This window comes from Anabrus simplex, chromosome 1 (genome assembly GCF_040414725.1).
Source record: "Anabrus simplex isolate iqAnaSimp1 chromosome 1, ASM4041472v1, whole genome shotgun sequence".
Taxonomy (NCBI): Eukaryota; Metazoa; Arthropoda; class Insecta; order Orthoptera; family Tettigoniidae; genus Anabrus; species Anabrus simplex.
The window spans coordinates 1,690,214,103-1,690,232,797 of record NC_090265.1 but is presented as its reverse complement, the minus strand read 5'-3'; the positions used below and the strand labels follow the sequence as shown (position 1 = coordinate 1,690,232,797).

General features: G+C 43.6%; 1 protein-coding gene across 1 annotated transcript in view; it reads left to right on the top strand.

Annotated features, from left to right (window-relative positions):
- The first annotated feature begins 2,528 nt into the window (after positions 1-2,528).
- The window catches only part of LOC136863760 (uncharacterized), a 548,396-nt gene continuing 532,229 nt past the window's right edge, over positions 2,529-18,695 (top strand). Inside the window, exon 1 of the mRNA XM_067140116.2 lies at positions 2,529-3,849. Coding sequence (XP_066996217.2) covers positions 3,580-3,849 — 270 coding nt within the window. The 5' untranslated portion in view covers positions 2,529-3,579. The remainder of the gene's footprint in view (positions 3,850-18,695) is intronic.

Here is an 18,695-nt window from a genome sequence, read left to right as displayed (position 1 = left end):
AGAGGTGTACCGCCCGGTACAATTATTATTATTATTATTATTATTATTATTATTATTATTATTATTATTATTATTATTATTATTATTATTATTATTCCTTTGGTTGAGCGTTACTTACCGATTAAGCCCAGGTTTACAACCATATATGGTGGGGTGTGTTCACTATTGCGTGTTTCTTTGGTAGTTGGTAGTTTGATTACTGTGTTTATATTGAGGGATGTTTATTAAGGCCTGTCTCGTGGTGTAGGAGTAGCGTGTCTGCATCTTACCCGAATTCGAGCCGGGTTCGATTCCCGACCATGCTAACGAAATTTACCTGGATCTGAGGACTGGTGCCGGCCCCGTGGTGTAGAGGTAGCGTGTCTGCCTCTCACCCGGAGGCCCCGGGTTCGATTCCCGACCAGGTCAGGGATTTTTACCTGGACCTGAGGGCTGGTTCGAGGTCCACTCAGCCTACGTGATTAGAATTGAGGAGCTATCTGTCGGTGAGATAGCGGCCTCGGTCTAGAAGGCCAAGAATAAGGAGCGAGAGGATGCGTCGTGCTGACCACATGACACCTCGTAATCTGCAGGCCTTCGGGCTGAGCAGCGGTCGCTTGGTAGGCCAAGACCCTTCAAGGGCTATAGTGCCATGGGGTTTGTGTGTTTTTGAGGGCTGGTTCGAGGTCCACTACAGGATTACAATAGATGAGCTTTTTGCCGGTCAGATAGCGGCCCCGATCTAGAAAGCCAAGAATAACGGCGGAGAGGATTCGTCGTGCCGACCACAAAACACATCGTAATCTGCAGGCCTTCGAGCCTAGCAGCTGTCGCTTTGTCCTTTCAGGACTATTGCACCATAGATTCTGGTTTTCGTTTACTTGGGGGTTAAGACGAACACCAACAACGAGCCCTCGATTTCGAGTAAAGAGACGGGGCTAAAATCCCCCACCCGATCGGTAGTCAAACCGAAGATCCACTGAACTGGAGGCCGCAACACTGGCAGATTATTATTATTAATATTATTATTATTATTATTATTATTATTATTATTATTATTATTATTATTATTATTATTTATATATTTATTTATTTGTCCTGCAGGGTTGGATTTTCTCCCGGCCTCAGCGAGGGATCCCATCCCCTACCATCTCAAGAGTAGTACTCTGGAGCGACAGACATTGGGTCGTGGATACAACTGGGCAGGAGGACCAGTACCTCGCCCAGGCGGCCTCATCTGCTATGCTGAAAAGGGACCTCGTGGTGGGGGAATGTGAAGATCGCAAGGCAAAATATCGATTAGGTGGTAATTTAATCTAATAAGTTGATTTAACTCGTCGATACGGTCATGGAGTGGACAGCTTGCAAGATCGGAAGGGACATACAAGTGAGAGGAAAGGAAGCGGCCGTGGATGTAATTTAGTTATCATCCCGACATTTGTGTAGAGGAGAACCGGGAAACCCCGGAAAACCACTTCGAGGATGGCTGAGGTGGGAATCGAACCCCCCTCTACTCAGTTGACATTCAGAGGCTGCCTGGACCCAGTTCCAGCCCTCTTACCACTTTTCAAATTTCGTAGCAGAGCCGGGAATCGAACTCGGACCTCCGGGGATGGCAGCTAATCACACTAACCACTACACAATAGGGGTGATTATTATTATTATTATTATTATTATTATTATTATTATTATTATGTCCAGACAGTGAGGTCACAAAGTGGTGATCCTGTTCGAATGGCGACAGGATTGGGACATCGTGGGTTTGTACATTTCTTGAAATGTATTTATTTCTTTATTTTTCGTATGGCTTTTTAGTGCCGCGAGTGTCCGATGACATGTTCGGCTCGCTGGTGCAGCCCTTGTAGGGCAGAACGTCCAATGAGGGTGGGTGGCATCTGCCATATATGGGAACTGCTTGTTTTTGTAGGGGGTTGTGTGAGTTTCAGGAATATTAGCGACAGTACAAATACTCTGTCCCGAGCGAGGGGAAATAACCATTTAAGGTTGAAATCTCCGACCCGGCCGGGAATCGAACCCGGGGCTCGTTGAACGAACATAAGGCGAGTGCACTGACCAAGGAGAGAAAACGAAATAACTACGGTGAAACCTCGGGAAGGTAGGACAGGGTTGAATGACAAAGGTAAAGCGCTGATCTTCTGAGCTCAAATGGGCGGGTTTGATCCCAGCTGGAGGTGCTGAAACAGGCCAGCCTTATGTCTTTAGGTTGAAATCTACATAAAGGAACTCCTGCAGGAGCATGGAGCCTCGGTGTATATGAAAACGATCAGTGTAGTTTATGGGACGTAAAAGCAGTATTTTCTTTATTTTTATTAAGGGAGGGTACAGAGACATGTGACAGGACACATCTCGTAATCGTTGATGGAGCGCGGAGCAAGTACTGTTAGTTATGACGTAATCCCCTTTACTAACCAATAGCTGTGTTGATTTTCAGGTGAAGTGAAGGTAGGGCCACAGCAGCGCTGCAACTTGCCCGGCGGTGAGCAGGAGCAACCACGAAACAGTTGCATGCCGCAGCGTGCTGCGTAGAGTGCTAAGTTCAACAAGTGTCTCTGTTTCTCCTGCTGGCTAGTGTTGTGCGCTAAGCCGCATGTCTCACGCGTGGTGAATATATCCAGAAACTGCTCCACGTTGAGGTTACCATGTTAATCTCGTGCAGCATCCACACTGCAGAGCGGGCTCCATAAAATTAGCTTAACGTGACGTCACTGAACGAACAGAATTACTAACTTTGTCATCCGTTGTAGAATGCATTGTTGATATCGTGCTACAGATCAGTAAGACATCTGGAACTTCCTGTTGATAGTTATCTGATCTGGTTTAAGATTTTTTCAAGACATATGATAACAATCGCCTGTGTACTGTTACTTGGAGTGTGTTCAATGTTTACTTACAGTGGCTGTGTCGTACTGTCAGAAGTGATGTATTTCATTTGAATGACAAGTGTCGAGCGACCTATTCGGGAACATTGCGCCGGTCTGGTGGTATATGAACACAGGTCAAGCGAGCTTGTATTAGCCTTTAGCTGTTGTCAAAAGTAGGCCGGAACTCTGTCTTTTATCACAGGTCTTCGTGACATGTATAGCCGTTTACAGTGATTTCTGTCCTTCACTTCGAGTCAGACAGCTGATTATTATTACGGCGCACAGTAATCAATATTTGACATAAGACAAAATAACATTTCAAACGAAACTGAAGTTCGTGTTTGAATACCTGAAGCTGAACAGCACATTAAATGTGTATTGAGAACTGTCATTGCTTTCTGTCGCATTAAATTGCTTCCTACTTTCTCCAGTAGCATATTATAGAATCAGTTTCACGAAAACCAACATCTGTTTAGTGTTGTATCAGTGGCTTTACAATTTGTATAAGGAATGACTTAGGGTTAATTGTTTATATTCAATTATTAGCTCACTTGGAAATAATAACTAACTTTTAATTGCTTGCCATAAAATTTTATGTAACAGCTGGAGACTTTCTAACGAGAGCAGTCTGTCTTCGTGTTCGTAGTAGAAATCTCGCGTTAGTGCCGGTGCTACGATGTGTTTTAGTGTTGTGTAGGGATCATAATTATCTACTGTCATGTTGCGTAGTGAATCATTCAGCATGGATAACAGTGGTGGTGGTGGTGGTGGTGGTGGTGTTGACAGTGGCACGGTGTCTCGCCGGTCCAAACTTGGGCGCAAGTTGTCTCGTCGTCTGTCCCTCGTCACCAAAGTGCCGGGTCTTATCAGTGGCAAATTAAAACAAGAGCTCGGATCTCGAGACTCCCTCAGGATCCGTGGTAGCAGCCGTCAACAACAGAGGAGCTTCGAAGTGACGACCATCGCACCCGACAAGACCCAGAGAATTGTAAGTACCCGTTAACTGTTTGGTTTGTTTACTAATATCTTCTACCCTAGAATATGGTTACTCACTTTCGAAGCAACGCAAATATCATTTTAAGGCACAGTCAAAAGTTTAAAACCACATTCGAATATCATGAAATGCCACATAGAGCATTAACCGGTGCAGTAACGCTAGGGCCTACAAATAACTAAATTAATTAATTTACCCGAATGTCATTCTATAATGCAATAATGGAAAGGTGATATCACTGTGTTTTCTTTGGACGAGGTGAAACCGAGCTCGATAGCTGCAGTCGCTTAAGTGCGGCAAGTATCCAGTATTCGGCAGATAGTGGGTTCGAACCACACTGTCGGCAGCCTTGAAGATGGTTTTCCGTGGTTTCCCATTTTCACATCAGGCAAATGCTGGGGCTGTACCTTAATTAAGGCCATGGCCGCTTCCTTCCCACTCCTATACTTTCCCGTCCCATCGTCGCAATAAGACCTATCTGTGTCGGTGCGACGTAAAGCAACTTACAAAAGGAATGGATGAGTTGAAAAAAAAACATTCTGACAGTTCATAAGTAGAGGAATTGTCATTTGGTTGCATCTAGCTGCAGTTATTCACAAAACGCTGTGAAAAAAGTCGCCTTGTCAGCCTCTGCAGCTGATTACAAAGCCATTAGAAGTAGATAACTCAGTTACAGGCTCATTCATAGCATTTCTTCTATTTCTAACTCTTCCTCTTACTGTTTCTTCCACGGAACAATCGTTTTTGAAAATGGAACATACGAAGTACAATGAACCGTCTATGAAATGATATGACCAAAAACAGACTCTGTAAGTAAATTCAGCCATCTCAACATCGAATATGATGTCAGTGAAAGAATGAATACCTTTGCATCCCCAAAAGCATATTGCATGGTCTAGTTTCATTAGACTGATGTTAGTCATTGCTTTTATGCCGGTCGCTCTAACTACTTTTACGTTTTTTCAGACCCGCCGAGGTACCGAATTTTGTCCGCAGGAGTTCTTTTACTTGCTGGTAAATCTACCGACACGAGACTGATGTATGTGAGCATCTTCAAATGCCACCGAACTGAGTCGGGATCGAACCCACAAAGTTGGGTTCAGAAAGATGTCTGAGTTATTCAGCGCGGGCGATGAACGAATTTTACTGCCTCCACCCAAAGGGGGATTTTCTAACTGACCTTTTATAGCTCTACGATTGATTTTAATTGGTAATTGCATGAGAGTCCGCCTCTGTGGTGTAGTGGTTAACGTGATTAACTACCAACCCCGGAGGCTCGGGTTCGACTCCCGGCTGTGCCACGAAATTTGAAAAGTGCTACGAGGGCTGGATTGGGGTCCACTCAGCCTCGGGAAGTCAACTGAGTAGAGGGGGGTTCGATTCCCCCCTCAGCCATCCTTGAAGTGGTTTTCCGTGGTTTCCCGCTTCTCCTCCAGGCAAATGCCAGGATGGTACCTAACTTCAGGCCACAGCCGCTTCCTTCCGTCTTCCTTGTCTATCCCTTCCGATCTTCCCATCCCCCCACAAGGCCCCTGTTCAGCATAGCAGGTGAGGCCGCCTGGGCGTGGTACTGGTCCTCGTTCCAAGTTGTATCCCCTCGACCCAAAAGTCTCATGCTCCAGGGCAGCCCTTGAGGCGGTAGAGGTAGGATCCCTCGCTGAGTCCGAGAGAAAAACCAACTCTGGAGGGTAAACGGATTACCGAGCTCGATAGCTGCAGTCACTTAAGTGCGGCCAGTATCCAGTATTCGGGAGATAGTGGGTTCGAACCCCACTGTCGGCAGCCCTGAAGATGGTTTTCCGTGGTTTCCCATTTTCACACCAGGCAAATGCTGCGGCTGTACCTTAATTAAGGCCACGGCGGCTTCCTTCCCAGTCCTAGCTCCTTCCTGTCCCATCGTCTCCATAAGACCTATCTGTGTCGGTGCGACGTAAAGCAACTTGTAAAAAGAGTAAAGGTAAACAGATTAAGAAAGAAAGAAAGAAAGGAAGTAGGAAAAGGTATGCAAAGACGCGTGCGATTAAAGAATCATGCGACTACATAATTTTTAGTACTCACACCATTTGTTAATTAGTAACACGTTAACTGATTAACTCTACAACTTCCATCGGGAGACTCTCAGACTCACCTCGTTATGTTTTTTTTTTATTGTTTACGCTTTCCTTTTTTGTGCAGTAACCTCTCCTTCCATTTATGCTCATGAGTAGCATATATCTCTGATGTGATGGCTTCGTTCATTATTTCATTCATTCAATTTGCTTTACGTCGCACCGACACAAATGGGTCTTATGGCGACGATGGGATAGGAAAGGCCTAGGAGTGGGAAGGGAGCAGCCATGGCCTTAATTAATGTACTGTCTCAGAATTTGCCTGGTGTGAAAATGGGAAACCACGGAAAATCCATCTTCAGGGCTGCCGACAATGGGATTCGAATCTATCTCCCGGATGCAAACTCACAGCTGCGCACTCTTAGTTGCACGGCCAACTCGTCCGGTCTGATTATTTCATTAGTCATTGTTTATTGTTATGCACTTTATTTCAACGATGATATGGAGACACCCAGGCTGAGTTTGATAGACTCGCAAGTATTGTTTCTTCCATCTAGATTATGTTATCAGTATTCTGTTGGCAGTCCCGCAGTGACATTGTGCTTGTTTCAATATTCTAACAGTCACCAAATAAACATTGAATTTCGTTAATAAGAGTTCATTGAAGATGAGTAACAGAAAGCAGACAGAATGTGAAAGAGGTATGATTTTAGACTAATGTGAGTGTGATTCATGTGAAGCAGTTTTCAGTGAAGATGAATCAGAAGTCACTAAAAGGTGATAATAATAATAATTTCGTGTGGCTATTTTTAGCCGAGTGCAGCCCTTGTAAGGCAGACCCTCCGATGAGGGTGGGCGGCATCTGCCATGTGTAGGTAATTGCGTGTTATTGTGGTGGAGGATAGTGTTATGTGTGGTGTGTGAGTTGCAGGGATGTTGGGGACAGCACAAACAAGGTTAAAATCCCCGACCCGGTCGGGAATCGAACCCGGGACACTCTGAACCGAAGGCCAGTACGCTGACCATTCAGCCAACGAGTCGGACAAAGTAAACTCGTGTCCTCTTCCCGAGGTGGTGCAGCTCTTTCCAGGCACACCCCCATTGGAGGTGAGCTGCTTGTACCATTTGAACCACATACCAGCCCTCCTGCCATCCTTAAATTTCTGGCAGTACCGGGCCCCCGAGGACGGCAGCTAATAACACTAACCGTTACGCTACGGAGGCGGACACTAAAAGGTGATGAGAATGACAGTGATGCTTGAAACCATACTTTACCACGTGACCGAAGGGGGCGTGAATTCGCTTGATCAGATGTCGCATACATACACGTGCAAGCTAAAACCAGAAGGTGGCCTCTTGCATTGTTTATTGTATTCATGTGTATGGAATTGCAGCACATGAACTTCTCTTGAAGAGAAACCCCACCTGGTATATAAAGAAAAATAAATGCAGAGTTTCTTGTTGAGCAGGCGAAGAATTCGATTTAACCCCATATCATCAGATTTATGAACTTAAGACTCAATAAATCCTCAGTTCATTGCAATCAGAGTGGTACAAATGGTCCTCAGAGTTCAGTTCCTGTGACGGCAACAGTCGCAAACAAGGAACAATGCTAGGGGGGGGGGGGGGGGCTTTACGTCGCACCGACACAGAGAGGTCTTATGGCGACGATGGGATAGGAAAGGCCTAGGAGTGGGAAGGAAGCGGCCGTGGCCTTAATTAAGGTACAGCCAAAACCATCTTCAGGGCTGCCGATAGTGGGGTTCGAACCTACTATCTCCCGGATGCAAGCTCACAGCCGCGCGCCTCTACGCACACGGCCAACTCGCCCGGTAAGGAACAATGCTACCTATGTTATCACAAGAAAGGAAGAATGCAAAAATAATCGTGTTGCAAATATGGCAGAAATGTGTGATGAACATCTAAAAATCCACCGCAAAATGTATCAAATACTTACTGTAATGTCTCAAGGTTTATGTACCAAGTGTATAGAAAAATCTATGCATTCTTAGGCCTTTAATTTTTTCAGTTATACTGTAGAGTGTAGATAGACAATATTTTCTCATTCTGGTAATATATTTTAATACCGATAGTACTAAAGTTGGTTGAATTTGAAAAAAATGCTGTTAATAAAATTTACCTTACAATGGCCGGGCTAGTTAAGAGTCCGAGAAATAATAATAATAATAATAATAATAATAATAATAATAATAATAATAATCTTCCTTTCTTCTTTCGTAATCGGGAGATAGTGGGTTCGAACCCCACTGTTGGCAGCCCTGTAGATGGTTTTCCGTGGTTTCCCATTTTCACACCAGGCAAATGCTGGGGCTGTACCTTAATTAAGGCCACGGCCGCTTCCTTCCCATCCCTAGGTCTTTCCTATTCCATCGTCGCCATAAGACCTTTCTGTGTCGGTGCGACGTAAAACAAATAGAAAAAAAAAACTTTCTTCTTTCTTATCTGTTTACCCTTCACGGTTGGTTTTCCCTTGGATTCAGCGAGGGATCCCACCTCTACCGCCTCAAGGGCGGTGTCCTGTGGCGTGAGACTGGGTCGGGGATAAAAGTGGGTAGGAGGAGCAGTACCTCGTCCAGGTGGCCTCACCTGCTATGCTGAACAGGGGCCTTGTGGGAGGAGATGGGAAGACTGGAAGGGACAGACAAGGAAGACGAAGGAAGCGGCCGTGGCCTTAAGTTAGGTACCATCCCGGCATTTGCCTGGAGGAGAAGTGAGAAACCACGGAAAACCACTTCGAGGATGGCTGAGTGGGAATCTACCCACCTCTTCTCATTTGACTTCCCGAGGCTGATTGGACCCCGTTCGAGCTCACGTACATTTTTTTAAATTTCTTGGCAGTGCCGGGATTCGAACCCGGGCCTACGGGGATTGGCAGCTAATCACGCTAACCGCTAATAATAATAATAATAATAATAATAATGAAATGTCGTATGGCTTTTAGTGCCGGGATATCCCAGGACGGGTTCGGCTCGCCAGGTACAGGTCTTTCTATTTGACTCCCGTAGGCGACCTGCGCGTCATGATGGGGATGAAAATGATGATGGAGAGAACATATATACCCAGCCCCCGTGCCGTAGGAATTAACCAATTAAGGTTAAAATCCCCGACCCGGCCGAGAATCGAACCCGGGACCCTCTGAACCGAAGGCCAGTACGCTGACCGTTCAGCCAACGAGTCGGACATAATAATAATAATAATAATAATAATAATAATAAGGTAATTTGCTTTACGTCCCACAAACTACTTTTTACGGTTCATGTCATTGTTTTCCGGGCTTGTAGACCGTGGTCCCGACGTTTCTCACCGTGAGCTTCGCTGCTATCGAAGTCAGTCGGAACCCTTGATAATGCCGAGCGCAGTCTTCGCTGAAACGTCTCGACCATCACATGCTCCTGGACCACGGCCTACGAGCCTGGAAATCACTGATATGATTTGTAGCGCCGGTCGACAAAGCCTCAATTGCTGTACTGTTACGGTTTTCGGAGACGGAGAGGTGCCGGAATTTAGTCTCACAGGAGTTCTTTTACGTGCTAGTAAATCTACCGACATGAGGCTGACGCATTTGAACACCTGCAAATACCACCGGACTGAGCCAGGATCGAACTTGCCAAGTTGGGGCCAGAGGATCAGCGCCTCAACCGTCTGAGCCTCTCAGCCCGGCGGGAGATAAATCTTCCTTTGAGTCACTGTCTTCATTTATATTTGTCATTATGATTTGACAGACATCAGAAACAATCCCGTCACTATCCCAGTAGTGTTTTTTTTACAGTTTCCACGTGATGGCTGTGACCCTGTTAATCTTGCGTAAGCCGGTATTGAATCCCCTAGTTGGTAAAATATCTTAGCCGCAATAAAACCATATCTCGTTAAATACTACTTCGCTTGATTTTGAACGACATTTTCCGGGATTACCATGAGGTATCTGGATCTTCTCTTTCCCGTAGTGACGTCCTATGGATTTAACTGTACAGAAGGATACCGCTGAATATTTTTCAGCTCGTTCTGTTGCATGGACTGGGGTAGAACGAGCTGATTTTGTGTCGATTCATCTTAGCACATCAATAATATTGCCTGTTATTTCGACCCTCACTACAGATAGCTTTTCCTTTCTTAAGAAGCAGAATACGTTTTAACCTGCACTAAACATAGGCAATATAGGTACAAGAAATTTTGATACAAGGGTAGTAGAATGTTGACTACGTGATCATATCATCACTAACTAATAATAATAATAATAATAATAATAATAATAATAATAATAATAATAATAATAATAATAATAATAATAATTTTTGCCTCTCTGGTGTAGTTGTTGGTGTGATTACCTGCCACCCTTGGAGGCACGGGTTCGATTTTCGGCTCTGCCATGAGAACTGAAAAGTAGTACGAGGGCTGGAACGGGGTCCACTCGGTCTCGGGAGATCAACTGAGGAGAGTACCTCGATTCCCACCTCATCTATTCTCGAAGTGGTTTTCCGTGGTTTCCCATTTCTCCTCCAGGCAAACGCTGGGATGGTACCTAACTTAAGACCACGGCCACTTCCTTCCTCTTCCTTGTCCATGCCTTCCAGTCTTCACGCCCCCCCCCCCCCTACAAGGTCCCTGTTCAGCATAGCAGGTGAGGTCACCTGGGCGAGGTACAGGTTCTCCTCCCCAGTTGTATCTCAGTCTCACGAGACGGTAGAGGGAGTCCGAGGGAAAAACCAACCCTGGAGGTTAAACGGATTAAGTAATAATAATAATAATAATAATAATGATAATAATAAGAAGAATAAGAAGAACATACATTATCATTATAGACTGTTATAACTTTCAGCGTTCAGTCTGCAAGCCTCTGTGAATTTACTAAACGTCGCCACTAATAATAATAATAATAATAATAATAATAATAATAATAATAATAATAATAATAATAATAATAATGTGTGGCCTCCGGAGAGGCCTGGTGCAGGTCTTTCGAGTTGACGCCTTATAGGTGACCTGCGCATCTGTGGCCCCGTCTATGGTGAATTATAATGCAGAGGACGGCACGCGCGTGCGCTCACACACACACACACACACACATATACACACACAGAGCCTCTGAACCATCAAAATTAACCAATAAATGTGAAAAATCCCCGACCTGGCTGGGAATCGAACCCGGGACCCCTTGGACAAAATTACAGCATGATAACCGTTTAGCCATGGAGCTGGAAAAAACTAAACTCGTGCCCTCGTCTCGAGGTGGAGCAGGTAATTTTAGGCACACCCCGAATAGATGTGTGGTGCATGTACCATTTTAACCACATACCAGCCCTCTTGCCCTTCTGAAATTTTTGGCAGTACCGGAAACTGAACCCGGGCTTCGGAGGATGACAGTGCTAATCGTTACGCTGCGGAAGCGGATACTTACTTACGAACATCGCAGAGCGCTCATAACTCATGCCTCACACAACCAACCAACCAACCAACCAACCAACCAACCAACCAACCAACCAACCAACCAAACAAACAAACAAACAAACAAACAAACAAACCACGGCAAATAATTTTTTAAATATTTATTTTTATTATTTGTCCATCGTTTTTCTGTTTTATTACTTCCGTTACCTGTTTTACCGTTTATTTTCTAAAGAGGTCACAAACACCCAGTCCCCCAGCCAGTGAAAATAACCAATTAAGGTTAAAATCCCCGACCCGGCCGGGAATCGAACCCGGGGCCCCTTGAACCAAAAGCCAGCACGCTAACCTCGCTGACATATTTTTCTTATTTTGCTGGGGCTATACGTTAATTAAGGCTACGGCGGCTTCCTTCCAACTCCTAGGCCTTTCCTATCCCATCGTCGCCATAAGACCTATCTGTGTCGGTGCGACGTAAAGCCAATAGAAAAAACAATCTTATTTTTCTAATTCTCTTTGTTTTTCTTGTATTTTCTGTTTAAGGACGACACACACACACACACACAGTCCCCGGGCCAGTGGAAATAACCAATTAAGGTTAAAATCCGCTACCCAGCTGGGAATCGAACCCGGGGCCTTTTGAACCAAAGATCAGCACGGTAACTATTTAGCCATAGAGACGGAATAAGTGGACCCCGTTTCAGCCCTCGTACCACTGTTCAAATTTCATAACAGAGCCGGGAATTGAACCCGGGCCGCCAGGGGTGGCAGCTAATCACGCTAACCACTACACCACAGAGGCGGACAAGATATTCATGCTTCACACAATAGTACCTGTTGTTTCTGTAAAATGCTCGTCCTTGTTTAATGTGCTATCCATTTCTCCTACAATCAGTATACTTATCACACCAAGAAATACATACAACTTACAAGCAACCAGCTATCAACACAATAAAGCACTAGCCATGAGGCCGACAAAGCTTTCATATCACCTTCACTATTGACATTACTCCAAACCACCTCCTTAAATCCCCTCCTCCCCCCTCCAAGCCATATCACCACATACCAGTCCGCATCTCTTTTAGGGTCGAATTCACCAAAGCTAAGAAAACTCAGATAACAGTCACATTTGTATTCACCAACAATATTATCTCGAATTAACATTTTACTTTAGAAAGGCTGGGCGGTAAAATAGGAAATCTAAGATAATAGTATTTCAAGATGGCAGCTCGTGAAAGACTGGAATATTGAGCTGGAAGAGAAAATCATAGCGGTCAAGATTAGGCCTAGGATGCAATGAAACCTCCTAGGTGGGATGAAAGAATGCGCTTCATACTTTGAGGGCAATGATGACACTGATTTTGATACACATTGTAGAGTATCTAAAGCTTTGACACTGTACACTCAACTCTCGATTAACCGGGATAATGTAGGGTTAAGGCTTCCCGGTTAAGTAAAATCGCGGTTAGCCTGCAAAAAGTTAAAAATAGGACAGGCGTACTGAAAGTACAGATAAAATAATAATAAATGATACTACTGTATTGTTTTTTATTAAGGGGGGAGACCTAGCTTAACACAGGGAAAATAGACCAATATTCATTCGATTGATATGCTACAAACGTAGTTGACAAATGCTGCACATATCCCAGTATTGGCATGCTTCAGAGCAATCAGAAGCAAGTTCAATAATGTCAAAATTCTAATTATAACATTTTAAAATAAAATGTTCAAAATTTCCCGCCCTTTTAACGGTTTCCTTCATAACTCCCTTACTGTTTCACGGATAATTATGAGTTTTGCAGAGTTTCCTCCCATAGTGTTGTACTACAATCTATACCTCATTCAGATCAATGGGATTTAAGTAAGATTTTATATAACATATTTATTTACAAAAATATTAATATTTTCTGGTGCTCGGAATAAAAACCCAACAAAAAATCCGAATTACAGTCCATGTTAATGATTGAGGTTCATTTTGTAGCTGAATGTTTGATACACACTTTAAAAAAGGAAAAGTACGAAAATTCTTATAAACTTGGAATTTATAAGGGAAACAGTGATATATTGTTTAAAAGGCGGGAAATTTTGAACTTTTTATTTTAAAATATTAAAATTATTAAAATTCTGACATTATTGAAGTTGCTTCTGGTTGCCAGGAAGCATGCCGATACTGGGATATGTGCAGAAATTGTCAACAACAATTGTAGCACTTTTAACAATCGAATGAATATTAACCATTGTTTGTCCTTTGTTAAGCTGGGTCTCCCCCCTTAACTTACCTAATACGTTGCAGTAAAAGTAGCACTTAGCACAATTAATAAATGAAAAAATACACAGCACTTTTCGTTGAAACTAATAAGGCAAAGAAACATATTCAGACTACCTGACTTTACTGTTTCTGAAAATAATATGTCATGGTTTTCTGCTTTTGTACCGAGAAACACTTTTACTTTATTTTGCTTCCCAAGTTTCTCAAAACAATTTTTTCGGTGATGAGAGCATCATCCTAGCAACATTATCCCGACCCTTTGTAATTGTGTATTACTGTAATTCCTAACCCTTGTGCATTTTTAGTGTTTTTGGTATTGCTGTTAAGCCGCAACGCGGTTGATCCGATTACGGTAAATCGAGACTAGAGTGTAGTCTTATCCATGAGCGAACATAACCTGGAAATCCCAACACATAGGTAGGCCTAAGATGAATTCTCCATGAAAGCTTATGTCTTGTACACTAGGTCTATAATATGCGATTGGGTACGATTTATTAAATGAAGAACTAAGGAATGTTGTCTTATTTTTATACAATGTGTAGGCTATAATTTGTTTTCATTCTGTATGATGTTAATGCTCTCTGCCACCAAATTCAATTACAATTTCTTGTCTTGAAACGTCAAATTAGGCTTATTTCTTCGTTTCCGGTCAATAACGGACATAATTTACGATCAATTATCTTCAGACACCGAATGTAATTAAAACTTGTTTATATTTCGATAATGCCGGCAGCACGTAGTCTTTTTGTTTTCCATGCGTCAGTGTGAAAAATTTAAGTTTCAAATTCAGATTCAAACGAAAACTTAGTTTTGGTAAACCGGGATGATAAATTCTGTCCTGAATACAGGAGTGAGCATTATCCGAGATAATGACATTATCTGACTTTTGGAAATCTGAGATAAATTTAACTGACGTTGTTAAATACAGGCCTTAGCCAGAGAGAGGGCGTAAACGCTCCATGCGGCCCGCCTTACCCCTTCAGGATAAGGAATGAAATCTGATGATGATGATGATGATGATGATGATGATCCGATTCTCTCGTAGTTGGTATCCCACTGTTATTCGCAACTAGAGACGTCTATTCGCACCTCATTATCATACTGTTATTTGTACTTACAACAGTTAGTCCGCGCAGTAACGGTCACTGCTCTTATCAAGCCGCCTTGGGTATCACCTGACCTAGGGAGGTCGGCTAGGATATATGAAAGCGAGGAGCCTGGCACAAGTAAGTGGAAGCAATGCCAGGACCTATCTAAGAGCCGCGTGGTCGCCAAACCACGCTTCCAAGTTAAGAGTCCCTTCGGCCCCTTTTAGCCGCCTCTTACGACAGGTAGAGTATACCGTATACCAGAGCATACCACCCCCACCCACAGGGGGTTATATCACACTGCTAACCACCACGCAGTAGTGAATACATCCCTCCGTATAGGCGTGGCGTTTGGAAGGGCATGTGGCCGTAAAACTGAGAATAGTTCCCGTAAGTGCCTACCCCCAGATAACTGGAAAAAGGCCAGGATGAAAATATTATTATTATTATTATTATTATTATTATTATTATTATTATTATTATTATTATTATCATCATCGACATAAATATAACTTGGAGCTGGGAGTCATCCGAAAAATATGTAACGAAATAGTGTCATGTAACAAAACGTGTGTCGCACTACCTTGAGAGCTACACAGGTCGTGGATCTGTATGTCAAGGCCATCCATCAATACTTCACATCATAGCCTGCACGGTTGCTAGGTAACATAGCTACAAACATTTTATGTTTTTTTTTTTTTTTTGTCCAACACTTGTCCCGTTACTCTACGGGGTCGAGTATGAGATGAATCTGTCGTGGCGGTTTTTTAATGACCGGATGCCCTTCCTGACGTCAACTTCATCAGAGGAAATGAATGACGTGATAGTAGGAAGGGAAGTTTAACCCTACTCCTGTCGAATAGCACCAATGGGTCTGCTCAAGGCTTAACGTCTTCATCCGACGGACCATCAACAGCGTAATTTGCCTTCACTTCCATATTAGCACTGCTGAGAGGTCTGGAATTAAATCCAGGCTTTTGGGCATGCAATTTCGTGATTAGAAATTGTATACCACCAACATTCTGATGGTGAAAATGTATTCGACCAACGGGACTCGAACCACTGTATCAGACCGTTTAGACTTCCACGCTTTAACGATCATGGACACCAGGCGGGCTATTGAAAATGTATATGTATAATGACCATTTGCTTTTCCCAAAGGAAAAAAAAAATCATTTTTATTATTGCTGTTTGTTGTTGTTGTTGTTGTACCTTTTTTTTTTTCTGAGAAGTGACCCTATGCCTATATACCGGACTGACATTCTGAGAAGTTGAGTCAGCCTAGATAGGAGCTAGCAGTAGGGAAAGTGCCCATTAGTCATCAGTCACTCATCAAGGTTCACTGTTAGCTCTTTAGTGACAAGATTCCTCCTGATCCCAGAGTTTCTCACACGTGGTGAGTGTATTGTACTTTTCCCGCCCGTTGTCGTAAACACGTGCTCTCCGCTGGTGGTAATCTTCAGACCAATGTAGCCTCAGAGCCATCTTCCCCCAGCGCGGGAAGCAGCTGCTGCACCGTGTTTTGTTTGTGTGCGTTCTTTGTGGCGTTCTCATTTTAATATCCTGGTGCAGCGCGAGCGAACCCTGCTGTCTGTGGCTGTTTAACTGAGTGTTGTAGTGGTGAGAAGTGGATGGGGGCGGTAGAAGACGTCCACGGTATCTCCTGACTAGTAACAGACTACTGAAATGCGTAAACCCAGGGTTTGCGACCGCGAGACACCTACTTGAGTCTGACATTGTTTCCGTTTACTTCTGTCACACTCTTTGCTATCTGAATTTAGTTTTTCTGCTCTTGTTCTCTTCCGACCTCGATGCCATTAGGTTTGCGAGGGCTAGGGAGTCTTCATTCACGCCAATTACAGCCCTTCCCTTCCCTTCCCTACCCTTCCTTTTTTTTTTTTTTTTTTTTTTTTGCAGATACCTTGGTTCTTCGAAGGATAGCAACTCTTCCATTTTCCATATTGTTAAATGGTGTCAAATTTCTCTTTGGGGAAATCAAATGATCATAAATATATCTTCCAACAAATGAATCTCAAATTGATAACGATAAATTTATTTGTATCTAACGAATCATTTTCGAGAGACATCTGTATGAAATTTGTAGTCTACAAGTGAAGGATTCAGTGCATCGAGAGGGGAAAACTGACTCAGGGCCTATAAAACTACCACGAATATATTAACTTCTCTAGAGTATGGTGAGATGAGGTCTCTTGGATATGTGTTCAGTCGTGGCCATCGATCAGTAATTCACACCACAGCCTGCAAGATCACACATCAACCTTTACTCTAACGCCCCTCTTTGATAACATCTCTCAGCCATGGCCATCCATTAATACTTCACATGTCCGACTCGTTGGCTGAACGGTCAGCGTACTGGCCTTCGGTTCAGAGGGTTCCGGGTTCGATTTCCGGCCGGGTCGAGGATTTTAACCTTAATTGGTTAATTCCAATGGCACGGGGGCTGGGTGTATGTGTTGTCTTCGTCATCATTTCATCTTCATCACGACGCGCAGGTCGCCTACGGAGTCAAATAGAAAGACCTGCACCTGGCGAGCCGAACCCGCCCTGGGATATCCCGGCACTAAAAGCCATACGACATTTCATTTCAATACTTCACATCACAGTCTGCAAGATCGCATCGACCTTCTTTTCTCTAACGCCCCTCTTTGATAATATGTCTCTCAGTCATAGCCATCTGTCGGTACTTCACATCACAGCCTGCATGGTTGCTAGATAACATCGCGTGACACATTTTGTATCGCAAATTTAGTGACGCGAATTTTCAGGCGACTCCCAATCTAAGACATAGGCAGAGCCCTGCACAATTGCCGATCAGCGAAGTTAGTGTCTTGGCGGATACAAACTGTATGGCAGTACAGATAATTTTTACTGATAATTTCTAAATAATGACGTTTATTGATTTTCACTCAGGTTCTGGTTAGGCAACCTTTGACATTGGTATGGGAGAATAGTGATATATAAAGAGCCTTGAGACCATAAACCGTAAATCTGACCTAAGCCTAACTGGCTCCTGTCCGCAATTAATGGAAGGAATCAACAAAGGTCAATACGTCGGTAGTTGTCGCAAGAGAAAATCCCTCATAAACCTGCGACTGTAGGGGTTCTGATGCCAGGTGTCAGGCCTATTGTATTATGTTAACAGATCTACCCGTTTCAACACCTTGGATGTAATAAACTGTAGTTATTTAAAATATCCGCGGATAACCATTTTGCGGATGCGGATGCGGGTGCGAATATTATTTTGTATATCCGCGCAGGGCTCTAGACATAGGCTACAGTATTTATGTCAAAATATGAATTCGTGTTGTCATCCCGACGTGGTGTAGCTCTTTACAGGCACAGCCCCCAATAGAGATGAGTTGCATGTGCCACTTTAACCACATTACAGTCCTCCTGACATTCTTAAGTTTCTGTCGGCACTGTAAATCGAAGTTGGGCCTCCAAGAAGGCAGCTAATAGAGCTAACTGTTACACTACGGAAGTGGACATTCCCTCCCACCGTGGATAGGTTTTTGGTCTGGAGGTCTATCTAGAATTATCGTCATCAACTTCCCGACACCATTGTAACCATGACAACAAGTGTTCGTCTTCTATGTATTCTAGGTCAGTAGTGTCATCTGGTGGCTCTTAATGTGTACGTTTTAAGTCTACATTGGAAAATACGTCTTTTGCGAGATGTATTCTAGAGGAACGAGAAATATACACTGACTGACAGAGCAAATGCAACACCAAGAAGGAGTGGTTCGAAAGGGATGAAAGTTGAGGGAAAAAACAGAGACGACACGGACGAATAATTGATGTTTATTTCAAACCGATATGCAGGTTACACAATACGCACGGCATCGACTCAGTAGAATGTAGGACCACCGCGAGCGGCGATGCACGCAGAAACACGTCGAGGTACAGAGTCAATAAGAGTGCGGATGGTGTCCTGAGGGATGGTTCTCCATTCTCTGTCAACCATTTGCCACAGTTGGTCGTCCGTACGAGGCTGGGGCAGAGTTTGCAAAC